This window comes from Oryx dammah, unplaced genomic scaffold (assembly GCF_014754425.2).
Source record: "Oryx dammah isolate SB20612 unplaced genomic scaffold, SCBI_Odam_1.1 HiC_scaffold_28, whole genome shotgun sequence".
In the NCBI taxonomy this organism is placed as follows: domain Eukaryota; kingdom Metazoa; phylum Chordata; class Mammalia; order Artiodactyla; family Bovidae; genus Oryx; species Oryx dammah.
The window spans coordinates 102,849,382-102,869,246 of NW_024070212.1; the positions used below are offsets into that span (position 1 = coordinate 102,849,382).

Sequence of the window (19,865 nt, forward strand, 5' to 3'; positions counted from 1 at the left end):
TGCCTGGAATTGAGCTTGGCATATAGTAGTTGCACAGTAAATATTTGTTGAATGAGTGAATATTAGAGAAAGGAATTCATGCATTCAACTGGTGGATCTTTTGTGTTTTACAATTTAGGGAACTGTTAATTTTAAACTATTTGTATGTAGTTATAAATCCCTTCAGGGCAGCAGTCTTTGTTGTTGTTGTTCAGTCACTCATTCATGTCTGACTCTTTGCAACCACATGGACTGCAGCACGCCAGGCTTCCCTGCCCTTCACCATCTCCCCTCGCTTGCTCAGACTTACTTCCATTGAGGTGGTGATGCCGTCCAACCATCTTGTTCTCTGTTGTCCCCTTTTCCTCCTGCCTTCGATCTTTCCTAGCGTCAGGGTCTTTTTCTAATGAGTTGGTTTTTCGCATCAGGTGGCCAAAGTATTGGAGCTTCAGCTTCAACATCAGTCCTTCCAATGAATATTCAGGGTTGATTTCCTTTAGGATTGGATGGTTTGATCTTGCAGTCCAAGGGATTCTTAAGAGTCCTCTCCAGCACCACAGTTGAAAGCATCAATTCTTTGGCGCTCAGCCTTCTTTATGGTCCAACTCTTATACATGACTACTGGAAAGGCCATAGCTTTGACTAGATGGACCTTTGTTGGCAAACTGATGTCTCTGCTTTTTAATATGCTGTCTAGGTTTGTCATAGCTTTTCTTCCAAGGAGCAAACATCTTTTAATTTCATGGCTACAGTCACCATCTGCGGTGATTTTGGAGCCCAAGAAAATAAAGTCTCTCATTGTTTCAGTTGTTTCTCCATCTATTTGCCATGAAGTGATGGGACCGGATGCCATAACCTTAGCTTTTTGAATGTTGAGTTTTAAGCCAATCTTATTTCCTAATAATAGACATAACTGTCATATGGTAGTATGTATGTTAGAGTTTATAAAATACTTTCTTAAGTATTATTCAGCAGTATAAATGAGATGACTGACTGTCTCTCATCTGTAAGGTTTCAGCCCAAATGTTTCCTGTCTAGAGCATCTGTCTATAATTTCACCATCTAAGATGATTCCCAGTCTCTGTCACATATCATTATTTTATGTCCTTCAAATACTTACCATTTACTACCTTATTTATTTGACTTTGTGTTAATTGTGCCTCATTATGCACTGGAATGCAAATTCCATAAGGGCAGGGACTTCCTGCCTTATCCTAGCATTTAGAAGAAGTTCCTGGCACATACAGGATACTCAAACATCATTTGAATGAATAATTGAAATCACCCCAGAAATTATAAAGTACTATACTAGTTAATAATGTCAATCTTCACAGTAATCTTGACCCAAGTATGAATTAGATTTCCCTGTTCTGCATTCTCAAGGCAATCTGTACTACCTCATTAACTTAAATTTATCATAATTGTGGCAGATTATTTGTATTATTACTTAATTGACTACTTTTGCTTATTTCTAAACTGTAGGCTCCATGAATTTCAGAACCATGTCTATCTTGTTCCCCTGATATTTAACACTGTGCTTTTGCACTTGGAAGGAGGTTAATAAGTATTTATTGAATGAAGGAGTGTGTGTATAATCTTATGGGATATTATGTCTCTTTCAGATAAATGAACTGATGCTTGGAAGGATTAAGTAGTTTATTCAAGATAGAAAATGGCAACCCACTCCAGTATCTTTGCCTAGAGAATCCTGTGGATAGAGGAGCCTGGTGGACTGCTGTCCATGGGGTCACACAGAGTCAGACACGACTGAAGTGACTTAGCATGCATGCATGCATTGGAGAAGGAAATGGCAACCCACTCTAGTATTCTTGCCTGGAGAATCCCAGGGACAGAGGAGCCTGTCAGGCTACTGTCTGTGGGGTCACTCAGAGTCGGACACAACTGAAGCGACTTAGCAGCAGTAGCAGTAGCAGTTGGCTATAGAAACAGGACTTCAAACACCATCTTCTAACTCTCAACATCACATTCTTTTAATTATCCCATTAGTTTCTAGGCATGGAATTTAATCAGTATTACCTAGGAAGGCGTTAAAAATACAGATTCTCAGACCACACTCAAGAGATTACTGAATGAGAACCTCTGAAGATGGTCTCAGAACTGTAAAAAGAAGTTAGAAAAATTATTTAGTATATTTTTATGGTAAGTAGCATTTGAGAATGATATTATATCCCAAGATTTGACAGACTGCTATTTAGGGGCCAAATGCAACCCACTGCCAGTTTTTACAAATAAAGTTTTAGTGAAACACAGCCATGCTCACTCATTTACATATTGCCTGTGGCTGTTTTCATGCTACCATGTACAAGTTCAGTATTTGTGACAGAGACCGAATGGCCTACAAAGAGTAAAATTTTTTCTATCTGGTCCTTTACAGAAAATTTGCCACCCCCTGATCTATACTTTGTTGCCTGTCCTACTTCTTTTGTGGTGTTTTTAGTGCTCGGCAGTGTGGTAGGTTTGATGTTTGGCTTCATTATGAGCATTATAATAGGAGCTCAGATATTCTTAGTGAGTCCATAAAAATTAACTTATTTTGCAGCTTACCTGATTGATAGTAAACAATAAACAGCCTAAGCAGTCAAATTTAAGAAAAAATACTAATCTAGGTATGGTTGAAGCTAGTGAACCCTCAGTGGATGAACTGCTTTTAACAAAGAGGTTCTTTTTCTTTCAGTTGATAGTAAATGGGAAGATGTGGGATTTCTTAACCTGTGTAATAGGAATTGCTTACCATAGTTGTTATGTGTAATATAGAACTATAATACCCTAATTATTTTGGTACCCTGATGCTGCTGTAATTACATCTTAAAGCCAAAGTCTCTTGGGTGTTTTTGGTCAGAACTCAAAACAGTAACAAGCAACTCAGAACTGACCTAACTTCTTCCATACTGCCTTCTACAGTAATTCCCATATAGGTATTTAAATTTACATTAAAGTTAAATACCATTTAAAATCTAATTTCTCACTCACACTAGCCATATTTCACGTGTTCAATAGTGGCATGTGGCTGTTGGCTATCTTACTGGTCAGCATAGATGCAGAACATTTCTGTTATCAGAGAAAATTTTAGTGGGTAGAACTGCTGTACGTGTTAGAGTTCAAGAGGTGCAGCCTAGTCAAATCCAAGACTTACTATTTGACTTATTTATTTGCAAGAATGGAATAATAATTCTTGATGTTTTCTTTTTCTAACAGCCAATAGTGATGAAACTCTTTGCTTTAGAAGCCATCTCAGCTAAGAGCAAACTCTTTATTAAATTCTAATAAGCTATTTAAATCTTGACTTAAGGAAATACTCACCTCATTTACCCTTGGACTGTCTATTCAAAATGATTAATTATTGACTGAAGGGGATGGCTACCAGGTGGCGCTGGTGCTAAAGAGTGTCCTTGCCAATGCAAGAGACTAGGGTTCAATCCCTGGGTCAGGAAGATCCCCTGGAAGAGGGCATGGCAATCCACTCCAGTATTATTGCTGGAGAATCCCACTGACAGAGGAGCCTGGCAGGCACCAGTCCATAGGGTTGCAAAGAGTCCGACAGGACTAAAGCAACTTAGCATGCACACACGTAGTCATCAGCCAGTTCATTAAACAGTTCAGAACTGACTGTGATTTCTGGCCAAATCTATTTGGCTTGGTTAGGATTGTGGGAAAGGAACCAGTTTTAAAACAGTAGCTATAAAGTCAATAGAGTATAAAGTCTTGGCATCATCTTTGGAGTGACTGAGATTTCATCATTCCATGACTCATTTTTATTCCCAGCATCTAGTGCTTTTTTCATGGCCCAAAGGGGCCCTGTGCTGCTCCACTGCAGAGGAAACTTCAAGAAATGCTGGTTTGCTACAGTGTTTTAGCTTGTGAAAGTCTCTGGGACCTTACCTGCTCCACCATGGGGTCACCTCTAGGTGGGTATTAGGGGGATATTTGTAATTGATTTAACCTTTAATAAAGAACCTGGTAATCTTTTGTGGTTCAGTAAGATATGTGTTTAATAACCCATCCTTTAAAATGTTTTCCCTGACCCAGGTCACTGTCACCTTAAAGATTATTTCTCTAGCACAGCGTTCCTCAAACTTTGAGAGACCTTAAGGGCCACTTCAGCATTCCCTGGTGGCTCAGAGGTTAAAGTGTCTGCCTGGAATGCAGGAGACCAGAGTTCGATCCCTGGGTCGGGAAGATCCCCTGGAGAAGGAAATGGCAACCCACTCCAGTACTCTTGCCTGGAGAATCCCATGGACGGAGGAACCTGGTAGGCTACAGTCCATGGCGTCGCAAAGAGTCAGACACGACTGAGCGACTTCACAAGGGCCACTTCAAGAGGCTACAAAGATTCTGCAAATTTGCCAACTCATTCTTAACTACTGTCATCAGAAATGCTACTGAGGATCTACTTTTCTCTAAATTAACAAACCTTGGTCATTTTGCACCTCAGAGCAATGCAGCAGTGACTGGAATAGGAGAGGGTTGAGGTGGGTGAGAGAGAGACATCTTTTAGAGTGAGGATTCAAGTATAATCTCATTCTGGCTTTTCCTGCCCCCAACAACTCCTCTTACCCAGGGTCTCAAGATAGCCTCTTCTTTTTTCTTTCTGAGCTGAGATGGTGGGATTCTGCCACATTGGGTGTTAAAATCAGTTATTTGATGGCAATAAGGGACCTTTACAGGAGTCAGATTGTTCAGAAGGAATCTTCCCACCCACTTTGTGCCTCTTCTGTTCTGTTTTCCATGAGCTTCCTGAATACTTCTTTGAGACACTGGTATGACTTGGTGTAACATTTTGGATCATTTTAGAGACTAGCTTGAAAGATTCCTTAGGTCGTCTAGACAGTGATTCAAAAAACATTGATCTAAAATGATCCACTCAGGTCATCTCAATTCTTCCCCCTAATATACTTCTTTGAGTCCAAACAGGGCCGTGTAAGTTTTCTTATGCTCCAAACAAGTCTGAAAATAGCCTAATGTTTAGGGTAGATTACATCTTGAAAGCATTTTTAGGAAGTTGACTGTGATAGAGATTTTTATTTCCTTTGCAGGTCATTTTACCTGGGACAAATACCTAAAAGAAACATGTTCAGTCCCAGCGCCTATCCATTGCTTCAAGCAGGTAATTGATTCTCAGCATCTTTAGAAGGTGGGAGGCAAGTAGTTTTTCTGGTCCTTAGACAAGCAAAACATGAAGTGGGAGCCTTTGGGCTTCTCACCTGAAGTCCCCAGAATAAACTTCTATGGGAAGAATATAACTTCAGGACTCAAAACTCAGCTGTGAGTTTTAAACATTCTCCCCAGTTTCCCAAGTAACACATTTTCCTTCTTCACCTCCTTGAAGATATTCTGTGTTACTGAAAACAGTTGCTAATTTTTACTACAGCTCTTAGTTCAGGCAGGTAGGAAACAGAGTTACAGCCCTTAGACAACTCTTGAAAGTGGAGCAGTATTCATATCTCTGAATTCAGCTCCCCTGCCACAATCTTATCTTTCCATAAAAATGTTGGCATTGAATCCCATTGTGGAGTATGTTAGGAGTTCATTGGAGGTCATTTAGAGCCCTCCACGTAGGATTAAGTTCCCCATACAATGCACAGATGATGTTGACTATCAGTACATGGTAAGGGTAGTAAGCAGAGGTGTGTACTGCTGCTCAATAGAGCTGCACATCAGGAAATGGTTTATATCTCCCTCCTTTCTGGTATTCAGTTGTTGTTTCCACAAACTGTCAACATTTCACTTTGAGTTTGAATATTGTCTGAATAAAAGTACAAAATAGGACTTTGCTCATCTGAAATAATAGGAACTGAATTCGTATTTCCACCTGAAATAATTTTAAAAGACAAAATATATTAAATAATGGTTTTCAAGTTACTGAAGATCAGGCAGCCAAGAATAGTGATCTCTGAGAGAGAAAAAAACAAATGAGTTGAGCCTCTTATGATTTACTGCTTTACAATAGTTTGAGACCATGGCCCAGGGAAAGAGAACCTAGACTAAGCCTGAGAGATTCCCTATCAAATTAGGGAGATGGAACTGAGAACCCAGGGATAGAATCTGCAGGACAGAGTACCAGAGAAGAGAATGGGGCACAGAAAGAAAACTGCAGAGAGCCCCCTTCAAGTATTCATCAAAGTACTGTTGCTCTGTATATGCATGTGAGCATCCAAAGCCAAGGGAAACACTGTCTGAAAGGATTAAAGGATAGTAAAAGGATAGAGCCTAGTGCTCACACAAGACTGGGAATAGTGCCTGATTCCACCAGCTAGACTGGAAAATCTCATAATTCATGTGGAATAGTTGGGAAGATCCTGCTCAGTAGTGGGAAATGATTAGCCTTAGGATGAGCATGCTTTGAATCTGCCTAACAAACTAAAAAGCAAGACTCAATGTGATTAAATTATTTCCAAGTAAATTAACTTCATCTGGGAACACAGCACAAGAAGAGAATGCAAAAATATCCAGCACCTAACAGGTAAAAATCAAATGTCTGGCATCTAGTCAAAGATTATCAGGCATATAAGGAGGCAGGAAAGCATAACTAATAATGAACAGACTAATCAACCAATTGAAACAGACTTAGAACCTTTGCAAATCTTAGAATAGCAGATTAAAACATTAAAACAATTATTTTAATTATGTTCTATATGTTTGAAAGTTAAGCAGAGATGTGAAGTGTATAAAAAAAGACATTGAGCAAAATGAAAAATACACTAGATGGGATTAATGGTGGAAGAAAAGATGAATAAATATGAAAACATAGAGTAGAAGATACCTAAAATGAAACACACAGAAAAAAAGTATTTTAAAAATATGAAAAAGAGATCAGTGAAGCATGGGATAACATCATAGACCATGTAATTAGACTATCCAAAAGAAAAGAGATGGAGAACTGGAAAAGCATTTGAAGATAAAATGGCAAAAAATTGTCCACAGTTGAGGAAAACTAAAAATCTCCAGATTCAGAAAGCTAAATGAATCTCCTGAAAAAAAGACATGAATAAAATTATACTAAGGCATGTCATAAATTATCAAAACTAGTGATAGAGAACATCTTCAAAGCAGCCAGAGGAAAAAAGACACTTTATGTGCAGGGAAACTAAGATAAGAATGACATTATATTTTCTTGAAATAATGCAAACAAGAAGAAAGTTAAATAAAATCTTCAAAGTATCAAAAGAAAACTATCATCCATGAATTTTATATCCAGCAAAAAGATCTTCCAAAATGAAGGAAAAATAGAGTTATTTTCAGATGCATAAAAACTGAAGAATTCATCACTACTAAACTCACTCTTTGAAGAAGGCGGTGGCACCCCACTCCAGTACTCTTGCCTGGAAAATCCCATGGACGGAGGAGCCTGGTAGGCTGCAGTCCATGGGGTCGTGAAGAGTCAGACATGACTGAGCAACTTCACTTTCACTTTTCACTTTCATGCATTGGAGAAGGAAATGGCAACCCACTCCAGTGTTCTTGCCTGGAGAATCCCAGGGACGGGAGAGCCTGGTGGGCTGTCATCTATTGGGTCGCACGGAGTCGGACACGACTGAAGCAACTTAGCAGCAGCAGCGAACTCACTCTTACAAATGTTAGAGTCCATCATGCAGAAGGAAAATATTACCAGATAGAAATACATATCTACACAAAGGAATGAAAGTTACTAGAAATGATAATTACAAGGGTAAATACTTAAAATGTTATTTCTTATTAAACCTGTATAAAAGATAATTGACTATAAATAATGATAATAACATTGTATTGTAGATATAATAAAATGTATTAGTAAAAATGTATAACAACAATAGCTTAAGGGAGAGAAATTTAAGTAGCCTATTATAAAATTCTTATACATGAAGTAGTATAATATTACTTGAAGATAGACTGATAATTTAAGTATGTTTAAGCCCCAAAGCATCCACTAAAATAATAGAAAACAGCAGAATGGTAGGTTTAAATCCAGCCATATCAATAATCCAATTATAAATTATCTAAATTCCTCAGTTAACAAACTGAGATTGTCATATTGGATAAAAAGTAAGACCCAATTATATACTGCCTGCAAGCAATTATACTTTAAATGTAAAGACACAGGTTAAAAGTAAAAGAATCAAAAATTATAATAAAGCTGAAATAGCATATTAATATCAAAGTATATTTCACAGGCAAAGGATATTATCAGATAAAAATATAGTAATTTCATCACAAAAAAGGTCACGCAGTCCTTACATGAATCAAAAGATGATAGATACAGAGCTTAACACCCTTCAAAAAAATTAATTCAAAACAGACCACACACCTAACTGTAAAACACAAAACTAAATTCCTAGAAGTTAGCATAGGAGAAGACTAAGATGGAATAGGTCAGTTTTCATTGCAATCCCAAAGAAAGGCAATGCCAAAGAATGCTCAAACTCATCTCACACCCTAGTAAAGTAATGCTCAAAATTCTCCAAGCCAGGCTTCAACAGTACATGAACCATGAACTTCCAGATGCTCAAGGTGGATTTAGAAAAGACAGAGGAACCAGAGATCAAATTGCCAACATCTGTTAGATCATCAAAAAAGCAAGAGAGTTCCAGAAAAAAAACATGTATTTCTGCTTTATTGACTATGCCAAAGTCATTGACTGTGTGGATCACCACAAACTGTGGAAAATTCTGAAAGAGATGGGAATCCCAGACCACCTGACCTGCCTCTTGAGAAATCTGTATGCAGGTCAGGAAGCAACAGTTAGAACTGGACATGGAACAACAACAGACTGGTACCAAATAGGAAAAGGAGTACATCAGGGCTGTATATTGTCACCCTGCCTATTTAACTTCTATGCAGAGTACATCATGAGAAATGCTGGGCTGGAAGAAGCACAAGCTGGAATCAAAATAGCCCGGAGAAATATCAATAACCTCAGATATGCAGATGACACCACCCTTATAGCAGAAAGTGAAGAGGAACTAAAAATCCTCTTGATGAAAGTGAAAGAGGAGAGTGAAAAAGTTGGCTTAAAGCTCAACATTCAGAAAACTAAGATCATGGCACCCGGTCCAATCACTTAATGGGAAATAGATGGGGAAACAGTAGAAACAGTGTCAGACTTTATTTTGGGGGGCTCCAAAATCACTGCAGATGGTGACTGCAGCCATGAAATTAAAAGATGCTTACTCCTTGGGAAAAAAGTTATGACCAACCTAGACAGCATATTATAAAGCAGAGACATTACTTTGCCAACAGAGATCCATCTAGTCAAAGCTATGGTTTTTCCAGTAGTCATGTATATGATGTGAGTGTTGGACTATAAAGAAAGCTGAGAGCTGAAGAATTGATGCTTTTGAACTGTGGTGTTGGAGAAGACTCTTGAGAGTCCTTTGGACAGCAAGGAGATCAACCAGTCAGTCCATCCTCAAGGAAATCAGTCCTGAATATTCATTGGAAGGACTGATGTTGAAGCTGAAACTCCAATACTTTGACCACATGATGCGAAGAACTGACATTTGAAAAGACTCTGAAGCTGGAAAAGATTGAAGGCAGAAGGAGAAGGAGACGACAGAGGATGAGATGGTTGGATGGCATCACCAACTCAATGAACATGAGTTTGCATAAACTCCAGGAGTTGGTGATGGACAGGGAGGCCTGGGGTGCTGCAGTCCATGGGGTTACAAAGAGTTGGACACAACTGAACTGAACTGAAGGTGACCTTAGGTGTGGCAGTAATTTATTAGGTGCAAACCAAAGGCACAGTTCATGAAAGAAATAAGTGGTAAGTTGAACTTCATTAAAATAAAACCTTCTACTATATGAAAGACACTGTCAAGAGAATGAGAAGACAAGCCACAGACTGGGAGAAAATATTTTTACAAGACACGTTTGACAGAGGACTGTGACCCAAAATATACAAATACCTTAAACTCAAAATAAGAAAATAATTCAAAAATGATCAAAGATCTTAAGACATCTCACCAAAGACGGTCATATGACAAGCATAAAAAAGATGTTCTACATCATATGTTATCAGAGAAATGGAAATTAAAACAACAGTGAGATACCACTGCATACATATTGTAATGCCAAAACCCAGAAGACCGATAACACCAAGTGTTAGGCAAGGATGTGGAGCAACAGGAATTCTCATTAATTGCTTGTGGGAATGCAAAATGGTACAGACATCTTATAAGGTAGTTTGGTGATCTCTCTTCTTGTAAACTAAACATACTCTTACCATATGATCCATCAATTGCATTCCTTGATATTTACCCAAAGAAGCTGAAAATTTATGTCCACACAAAAACTTGTGTGTATGTGTGTGTATGTGTGTATATATATGTGTGTGGATTTTATTGCATCTTTATTCATAATCACCAAAACTTGGAAGAAACAAAGATGTTTTTTAAGTAGGTGAATGGATAAACAAACTGTAGTATAGCCAGACAATGGAGTATTACTCAGCCCTAGAGAGAAATGAGCTATCAAGCCATGAAAAGACCTAGAGGAAACTTAAATGCATCTTAACTACGAGAAAAAAGCCAGTCTGAAAAAGCTATGTACTGTGTGATTCAAACTATGTGACATTCTGGAAAAGGCAAAACTCTGGAGACAGTAAAAAGATCAGTGGTTGCCAGAGATTGAGTGGATGAGTAGGCCAAGTACAGAGGATTTTTAGTACAGTTAAACTATTGTATGATCCTATAATGATAGATACATGTCTCCATTCGACCAAATTCATAGAGTATACAACACCAAGGGAGAACCTTACTGTAAATAATGGACTTTGGGTTATTATGATATGTTAGTGTAGTTTTATCTGTTGTAATAAATGTACTGCTATGTTAGGAGATACTGAAAATAGAGGAGACACTGACTGTGTTGGAGCAGGATGTTTATAGGAAATCTCTCTTATCTTCCTCTCAGTTCTTCTGTGAACCTAAAACTGCTCTTAAAAGTGAGTCTTAATGAAAAAGAAATGAATTATTGATACATTCTACAAATGGGTGAATATCAGAAGGGTTATGCTGAGTGAAAGAAACTAGGTCCAAAAAAAAAAAAAAGTATATTCTGTATGATTCCATTTTAAGTCTAGAAATGCAAAATGCAAAACAGTCGATACTGATAGAAAGTAAAGCAGTGTTTGCCTGGAGAGAGAGAGATCTGGGAAGGGCTAGACAGGTCTTAAAGGGATATGCAAAACTTGATAGTATGTCCATGTCCATTATCTTGATAGTGGTGATGGTTTCCAGAGTGTTGTGATGTGTGTGGTGTCATGAGTGTATACATATGTCAGTACTTAACCTAAGTGTGTAGGTCATTGTATGTCAATTATAACTTAAAGTTTTTAAAAAAACAGGAATTGATTTCTAAGTTAATGTCAAAGTAAAAAAAAAAAAAATAATCTATTCCCATTGGTTAGTCTGTGTGGTAGACGTACTGAAGCACTCCATGAAGAAACACTAAAGATATGATAGTTTAATAGGATGATTTCTGCAAAGAAAATACTAAGACTACCTGGAGGGTTAGGGAATTGGAGAAGACAGGATAAAAAACAGCATTTAAGCAAGGACCATTTGAGATACTCTTATCTTTTACTTACTGGTCAGTCAATATTTGATGCTTCACTGGAAAGTAATTTTTTCCCTTCACTTTACATTTCAGTGTTTCTTTTTCATGAGACCCTTCCTAGGTATTAGGAAATAATTCATGAGGGTTGTCCCCGACTCAGCTGTAATCAGTTTGCATCCAAAGCGTAAATTTCCAGGTTCCATCGCCTAATAGCCTCACTGAAAATGCCATGTATTCTTAGTCTGCCTAATCCCCATGGCTTGTTCTCCTCAGTCCTACACACCTCCAAGCAACGAGTTCAAGATCAGCATGAAATTGGAAGCGCAGGACCCCAGGAACACCACATCTACCTGTATTGCCACAGTAGTTGGACTGACAGGCGCCCGCCTCCGCCTTCGCCTTGATGGCAGCGACAACAAGAATGACTTCTGGCGGCTGGTTGACTCAGCTGAAATTCAGCCTATCGGGAACTGTGAGAAGAACGGGGGTATGCTGCAGCCCCCTCTGGGTGAGTAACTGGGCCCAAGCTCTTCCTGGCTTATTAGTTGTCTTCCTCAAATTGTACATTGTATTAGAAGAAAACATAGGGTCATCTGCCCATCCCTTCTTTTTCGTATGGTCCGAAAGGTCCGCCTAACATGAAATGAGCTGTAAAATCTGGACCTCTCCACTCTTCATTAATTTGTGATATCCATGCCTCTCTTCAGCTCCTCTTTCTCTAGTAAGCAACTACGCCCTGCATCCTTCTTTGTCAGGTCCCATTTACCCTGAGAAAAAGGATGGAAGAAGGTCTTGCCATTGCACTTGCCTCAAAAAACCATGGAGCTTTTATCAAATCCTACAATCACAACAGACAGTGAGAGAAAAATCTCCCATTAGAAAGGATGACTATTATAAAGATCCCTTATCTCCTTTCCCCTAAATTCTCAATTGGTCCTTGGCATTTTCTCACTTTAAATCAATTCTTAAGTAAAATGCATTATTTTCCTTTAATGACACCACTGTATTTTTCTCTTCAAGATCAGATTCACCTTTTTTAGCGTCAGTATACCTGAGTGATTTAGCACATTTCATCAGTTACTGTCAGTCACTATTGCAGTAAGTCTCTCCGGAGGATGGAGATGGTTTATAGGCTGTGTTCCTCTCAGGAGGCTGTGCTAAATTAAATGAGCATTAGAGGAAAGTGTCATTTGAAAGACCTCCCCAAGTGGTTATTTAACCTTTTCCTTCTTTAAAAAAAATTACTTGTAAAATTTCAAACATATACAAAAGTAGAAAAAAATAATACAGAGAATGAAAGTCCATGTATGTTTTATCTTTGATAGTTAGTCTTGTTTTCTTAGTAGCTATATACATTCCCTGACCACTCCTGCCCAGTTGCTTAAACATAGTATCATTTTATCACTAAATATTTAGTATGTATCTCTCTCATCCTTAATATTTTAAAAGCATAACCATAACATTGTCATATGTGAATAAAATAATGATACTTCCTTAATATCAACAAATATTTACTCAGTATTTAAATTTTCCCTATTGTCTGTCTCTCTCTCTCTTCCTCTCTTTATTTCATTTCCTTTGAATCAGTATCCAAATAAAATCAACATATGCAGTTGGGTGATATGTTCCTTAAGCCTCTTTTAATCTATGTGTTCTCCTCCTCTCTTTTATTTTTTCCTTGCAATTTATTTGTTGAAAAACCTAAGTCATTTTCTTTAAATTTTCCCACAATTAGATTTTGCTAATTATATCTCTCTGGTATCATTTAACGTGTTTCTCTGACCTCTCTTCCTAGAAATTGGTAACTAGATCTAGAGGCTTGATCAGGTTAAGGTTTAGTTTTTTTCAATAAGAATATTTCATATGTAGTGATACTTACATTTATTAAGAAGTATATATGGTCTGATTATCTCTCATTTTATAATGTAGCAGCCATTGCTGCTTGTAGTCTAGACAGGGGTTGGCAGATTTTCTAAAAGAGTCAGATAGTAAATATTTCAGGCTTATAGGCCATACATTCTCATTGTAACTTGTCAGCTTTGTCCTTGTAATATGAAGGCAGTCATAGACAATACATTAAAAAAATGGGCAAGGCTGTGATCCAGTAAAGCTTTAGTTACAAAACAAGTTGTCCAGCCTTCTGGCTATAGTTTGCTGACCCCTGATTTAGACCTATCAATTCATTTTGGTTGCAGAATAGAAAATTTTAATATTATCATTCTGTCCACATAAATTAAATGGAATATGTCTATTAAAATAAACTTTCAACTATTTGGTTATCCTGAAGCATAGTTCATGCAGGAAAGACAGTGTAAATGCTTGATTCTTTTCTTTGTTTACCACTTTTCAGAATAATAAATTAGATTGCCATTATCCTTCAAAACTACTTAGTCTTATTGCTATTGTTGTATTCAATATCATAAACTCAAAGATTCATACATATTTGATGTTTTTCACTCCATTGCACTAATTATCCTTGTTGATTCTTGAATTGTTCCATCTTTGGCCTCATGTATATAAATAATTCTTGAAATCTGTAAAACAGTATATTCAGAGAAATGCCCTTTACCTTATCCCTTTCTTCTGCCATAGAGTAACCACTTTCTTTTAATAGTTCATACTTCATTTTTTAAAACATAAGCAAATATATCTGTGAGTGTGTGTGTGTATACATATATATACATATGTACTCCCTTCTTATATAATTGACAACATACTATACATACTTTTCTCAATCTTGCTTTTTTCATTTAGCAATATGTCCTCAAAATGACTTCTTAGTATTGAGATGTTTCTCATTCCTTTTTGTAGCTGCGTAGTACCATAAGGTTCTCAACTGATTTTATGAACCACAGTTTAGAAGCATCTTGATAGGCTATTACAAACTATAAGTTCCCAGGGATAATGGTGACCATCTACATCAAAATTTTTCCATAAGTTCTCCGGAAACATATAGCTCAAAAAGGAAAGCAAATTAAGCCACCCATAACTCATGCCTAAACATAACTAGGAGTCAGGAATACCACACATTTCAATAACATGTTGCCTACATGTTCTGATATAAAGATCTGAAACCAGTAAAGCTAATACCGACCCCAGAATGAAGAGTTTTATGTAGATAGAAACTACATTAAAAAGGCAGAGGGCAGTGGGAGCCTAACACAGCCAAAATCACTTCCAGAAAAAGATAGGCCCATCCAGAGTGGAAAATACTGAAAGAGAACTAAGAGCTACTTGATTAGAGCATTGTCTACTGGAGAATCAGAAGAAAGAGAATGAATTAAAAGTGTGAGGGACCAGAGACAGCAGCCATGGGCTGATAACTACCTTCATGGGAGAGATAGACATAATATTGAAGGAAAAGAAGCCATGGGTAGTCATTCAGAGTTACACAGAAACAAAGAGAATCATAAAATCAGAAGACATTCGGGTCTTCCTATCCCACCGCATCCCAAACAGGCTCCACTAAAGAAGCTGCATTTCATTATGCCAACAGAAAACTCATGACCCAAGAACCCTGACAAAATGGAACATCCTGTTTTTAGCTAGCCCAAGAAAATATAAGACATCTTAAATCATTAGGAAACAGCAGTCAACATCCATAAAAAACTTCTACATGAGGAAAAACAGAAGTAGAAGATAAAACCATTTTAACTACTGAAAATTCTAAGCCAAAAATCAGTGACTAATCAGAGGAAAACTGTTGCACAATGACCTATCTTGAATTAAATAAGTATTGACATCTATGAAAAAAAATACCTTGAATCATTTTATGTCAGACTAGAAATGCACAGTAAATAGGAAGATGTGAAAATAGAATTGTGCAAACTCAAGGAAAAAATGAAGAAAGAAAAATAATCTCAATTGAAGACTCAGTTCCAAGGTACCCATTGGGACAATATATTCAACTGAAAATATAGTAAGAGACATTGAGAAAAGAAATAAAAGTCAAGAGAATAAGACTAAATATTAGAAGAAAAAGGTTTAAAAGTATCAGAAAGGAACTGTTAGATATAGAATGTAGTCAAAAAGGTCCTCTGGGTATATGTATGTGTGCATGTATATTTGGATTTCCTGAAGAAGATAAACAGGATTAAAAAATTGTAAGAAAATGTTTCAAAAATGGGAAAATACCCGAACCTTCATATTGAAAAAGCCTACCTTATTCCTGGAAAATTGTCACCTCTTAAGACCTTTTCTAGTAAAACAGTTATACTCTATGAATTAAAAAAATTCAGCTAAGCCTCTAGCAAAACAGCCAAATTATTTTCAAGGCAAAGAAAGTCAGGTTTACATCATACTTTTCAACACTAAAATGCAAAGCAAGACTATAAATGGAGGAGCATTTTTAAGAAATTTGAGGAAAGAAAAGACAGGTTTATATCTAGACGAACTGTTTTTTCAAGTGCTGAGATTATACTGAAAGAGTTTTCAATGTGCAAGAACACAGGAAATATTGTGACTCAGCCCCTTCCTAAATCAGTTATGGAAAGAGCTTCATCCAAATACCAGATGATATATCTAAGAAAAGCAAAGGTAGGGACAAGAGTAGAATAGTATGGTATCAGTCTGGGTCCCAGTGAAGAAGGAACACGGATAGTTTAATGAAATTGTTAACTCTAACAGAGTTGGAGTGAGGGATTGGCTAGTCAAAAGGCAGAGAACTCTAAGGAATGTATGCATAAGGAGAAGCCACTACACTGGGACAGAGATAGACAGCCCAAGGAAGAATCTCCCTTCTCCCATCTCAGGCCCGAGATGTAAGCCGTGTTGGAGGGGGCACCGTTGCTCACTGGATGAGAGAAACCACTAGGGCCACAGCGGTGGAACTTGCTAGAAATTTGCCTTCTATAGTGTGGAGAAGACTGTTCATGGAAAGGTGTGTCTCTCTGTAGAAACTCTTATAAAACCATTTAAGATGGGAGAAGGTGGTGGAGGCGGAGCTGCTGCTGCTGCTGGCCACTGGATACTTAACTGCTAACTGTCCAGTGTTCCAGGACATGGGCAACCAAGGAGATGGGAATGCTGCAGAAGCCTGCCAGCAAATGCAGTGGGACCAGAAAGCAAGTCCCTTTCCTCCTGTAATATCTTTAGATGGGGTCAAAGGATATCATTTAAAAGCAATAAATCAGATAGTAGTAGCCTAAATGAGGAAATGGGGGAATTAAGGACATTATAAAGCATGTTAGTTTAAAGATAACCACTAAAACAAAATTCCCCAACTTTCTCAATACCAAAAGAACAAAATGGTCAAGAAATAAATGACACAAAGAGATGAACTATGGAAAATGCAGTAAATAAAACATACTGAAGTTGAGAACAAATACATAATTTATACAGAGTGTAAAGGTGAGTGTAATTTATACAGAGTATACAGAATGTAAATGAATATTTACATTTAGCTCACCTGTTAAAACATTTCAGATTGATGCTCAAAGTCAAATCCAACTTTACACTGTACAGGAGACATACCTAAAATAAAGTGAGTCGGGAAGGCTAAAAGTAAAAGATGACAAATGATGTATGAAGCAACTTCAAACAATATAGTAGCAGAGGTTTGTTGTTGTTCATTCACAAAGTCATGTCCCAATTCTCTGTGACCCCGTGGACTGCCACACACTAGGCCCTTCTGTCCTCCACCATCTCTCGGAGTTTGCTCATATTCATGTCCACTGAGTCAACGATGTTATCTAACCATCTCCTACTCTGTCACCTGCGTCTCCTTTTGCTTTCGATCTTTCCTAGCATCAGGGTCTTTTCCAGTGAGTCAGCTCTTTGCATCAGGTGACCAAAGTATTGGAGCTTCAGCTTTCAGCATCAGTCCTTCCAATGAATATTCAGGGTTGATTTCCTTTAGGACTGACTGGTTTGATCTCCTTGCAGTCCAAGGGACTCACAAGAGTCTTCTCCAGCACCACAGCTTAAAAGCATCAATTCTTTGGTGCTCAGCCTTCTTTACAGTCCAACTCTCGCATCTGTAAATGACTACTGGAAAAACCATAGTTTTGACTATACAGACTTTGTTAAGCAAAGTGATGTGTCTGCTTTTTAATAGCCTGTCTAGGTTTGTCATAGCTATTCTTCCAAGGAACAAGCATCTTTTAATTTTGTGGCTTCAGTCACCATCCTCAGTGAATTTAGAGTCCAATAAAATAAAATCTGTCACAGTTCCCACTTTTCCCCCTTCTGTTTGCCATGAAGTGATGAGACCAGATACCATGATCTTAGTTTTTTGAATGTTGAGTTTTAAGCCAGCTTTTTCACTCTCCTCTTTCACCCTCATCAAGAGGCCTTTTATTTCCTCTTCACTTTCTGCTGTTAGAGTGATATCATATGTGTATCTGAGGTGGTTGATATTTCTCCTAGCAATCTTGATTCCAGCTTGTGATTCATCTAGCCCAGCATTTTGCATGATGTACTCTGCATATAAGTTAAATAAGCAGAGGTTACAATTCTGTTATCAGCCATGGTTGTTGTTGTTGTTGTTGTTGTTATTTAGTCACTAAGTTGTGTCTGATTCTTTGTGACCCCATGGACTGTAGGCTGCCAGGCTCCTTTGTCCATAGGATTTTCCAGGCAAGTATACTGGAAAGGGTTGTGATTTTCTTCTCCAGGGGATTTTTCCCTACCCAGGGATCAAACCCACATCTCCTGCATTGCAGTCAGATTCTTTACCACTGAGCCACCCAGGAAGCCCTTTAGACATGGTAGAATTCATAAAATAGAAATTACAGTAGATACAAAGTGATATAGACAAACACACTAATAGGATATTTAACACACATCTCTCAAGACAGGCTAAGAGTACAAAAAGTAAAAGTGCTGAAGACTTTAATGAATATGATAGATTGTGTATGTGTGTGTATGTATATATTATGTATGTATACCAAACTGTATACCATGGCAAATACCCTTCCACCTTGAAATTTAAAGCTGTTTGTTTAAACAATTTTTGTTTGGAAAACGGATATATAAGCCAAAATTTCAAAATTCCTAAAACATAGTCATAATAAACATCACATCAGAAGTCTGAGATACAATCAAAGGGGTGATTGGAAAACAAATTATAGCCTTAAATACCTGTCATAAATAAAAATGAAAGGATAAATATTAAAAATTTAAGCTCCCAATTCAGAAAGCTAGAAAAAGTTATTACCCAAAGAAAATACAAAGGAGAAATAAATAGAAAAAATAAAGATAAAAAGAGATTAATGAGGTAGAAAATAGAAAAGCAGAAGATCAAAGTGCTGGTTCTTTGGAGAAAGCATCAACAAAATATACAAGCCTAGTTAGCCTAATAAAGAAAAAAAGCAATGAGAGCAGATATACAGAAGTAGAAATGACAAAAGGAGCAATAGTGTAATAAACCAGAAAAGCTAGTTAGGACATCACAATGTTTAAACAGATCTATAGAAAAAATATTTTCAAAACACCTACATCAAAGCACTATGTACAGATTATTTTACAGGGAAATCCTACAAAACCTTGAATACCAAATAGTCTCAATTCTTCTCAATGACCTACAAGTTGCTGTAGGTCAGTGATACCCACAGAACTTTTCTATGATGGTTGAAATGTTTTGTGTCTTTGCTGTCCAGTATGACACATGTCCAGCCTCATGTGACTGTAGAGCACTTGGAATGTGCCTACTGCAACTAAAGAATTGAATTTTTAATTTTATTTAATTGTAATTTAAAGTTGAAAACCTATGTGATTGGTGGCTATGGTATTAGACAGTGCACTTCTGGATCATAGAAAAAGTAAGAAAATAGCCAAATTCTTTTTATAAGCGGAAGGAAATGGCAACCTACTTCAGTACCCTTGCCTGGAAAATTCCGTGGACTGGCTACAGTCCATGGGGTTGCAAAGAGTCAGACACGACTGAGCAACTTCACTTCACTTCACTTCAGAACTTTGATACTTAAACTTGATTTAAACACACACACACACACACACACACCATGTTTATAATAAGTTTTGAAATCAAGAAATGTACATTCTCACAAGCCTGCAGAGTTTTGTCAAAGTTCATATGACTTTCTTCCTTCGCTATTTTAATATGGTAAAGTCCACTAATGATTTCACTAAACTTAAATCTTTTCATTCTCCCCAAACCCCTGCTACTTTGTCTTGATGAATCACTGTTTTAAATATGTTGAATTCTACACACACACCGTGTCATGTATGAGTATTATTATAAAAATCTTAAATAAAATGTTAGGAATTAGAATTCAACATATTCAAAACAATGATTCATCAAGACAAAGTAGTAGGGGTTTGGGGAGAATGAAAAGATTTAAGTTTAGTGAAATCATTAGTGGACTTTACCATAT

The 19,865-nt window shown here is 37.3% G+C and overlaps 1 protein-coding gene across 9 annotated transcripts in view; it reads left to right on the plus strand.

Annotated features, from left to right (window-relative positions):
• The window catches only part of SCMH1 (Scm polycomb group protein homolog 1), a 222,032-nt gene that overhangs the window by 86,901 nt on the left and 115,266 nt on the right, over window positions 1–19,865 (plus strand). For 4 of the 9 annotated variants that reach the window (XM_040231521.1, XM_040231527.1, XM_040231529.1 and 1 more), the window contains 2 exons: window positions 5,034–5,104; window positions 11,806–12,040. In XM_040231521.1, coding sequence (XP_040087455.1) covers window positions 5,034–5,104; window positions 11,806–12,040 — 306 coding nt within the window. Of the gene's footprint in view, window positions 1–3,762; window positions 3,906–5,033; window positions 5,105–11,805; window positions 12,045–19,865 lie in introns of those variants that run through there. The other 5 variants (XM_040231522.1, XM_040231523.1, XM_040231524.1 and 2 more) reach the window with 3 other exon arrangements.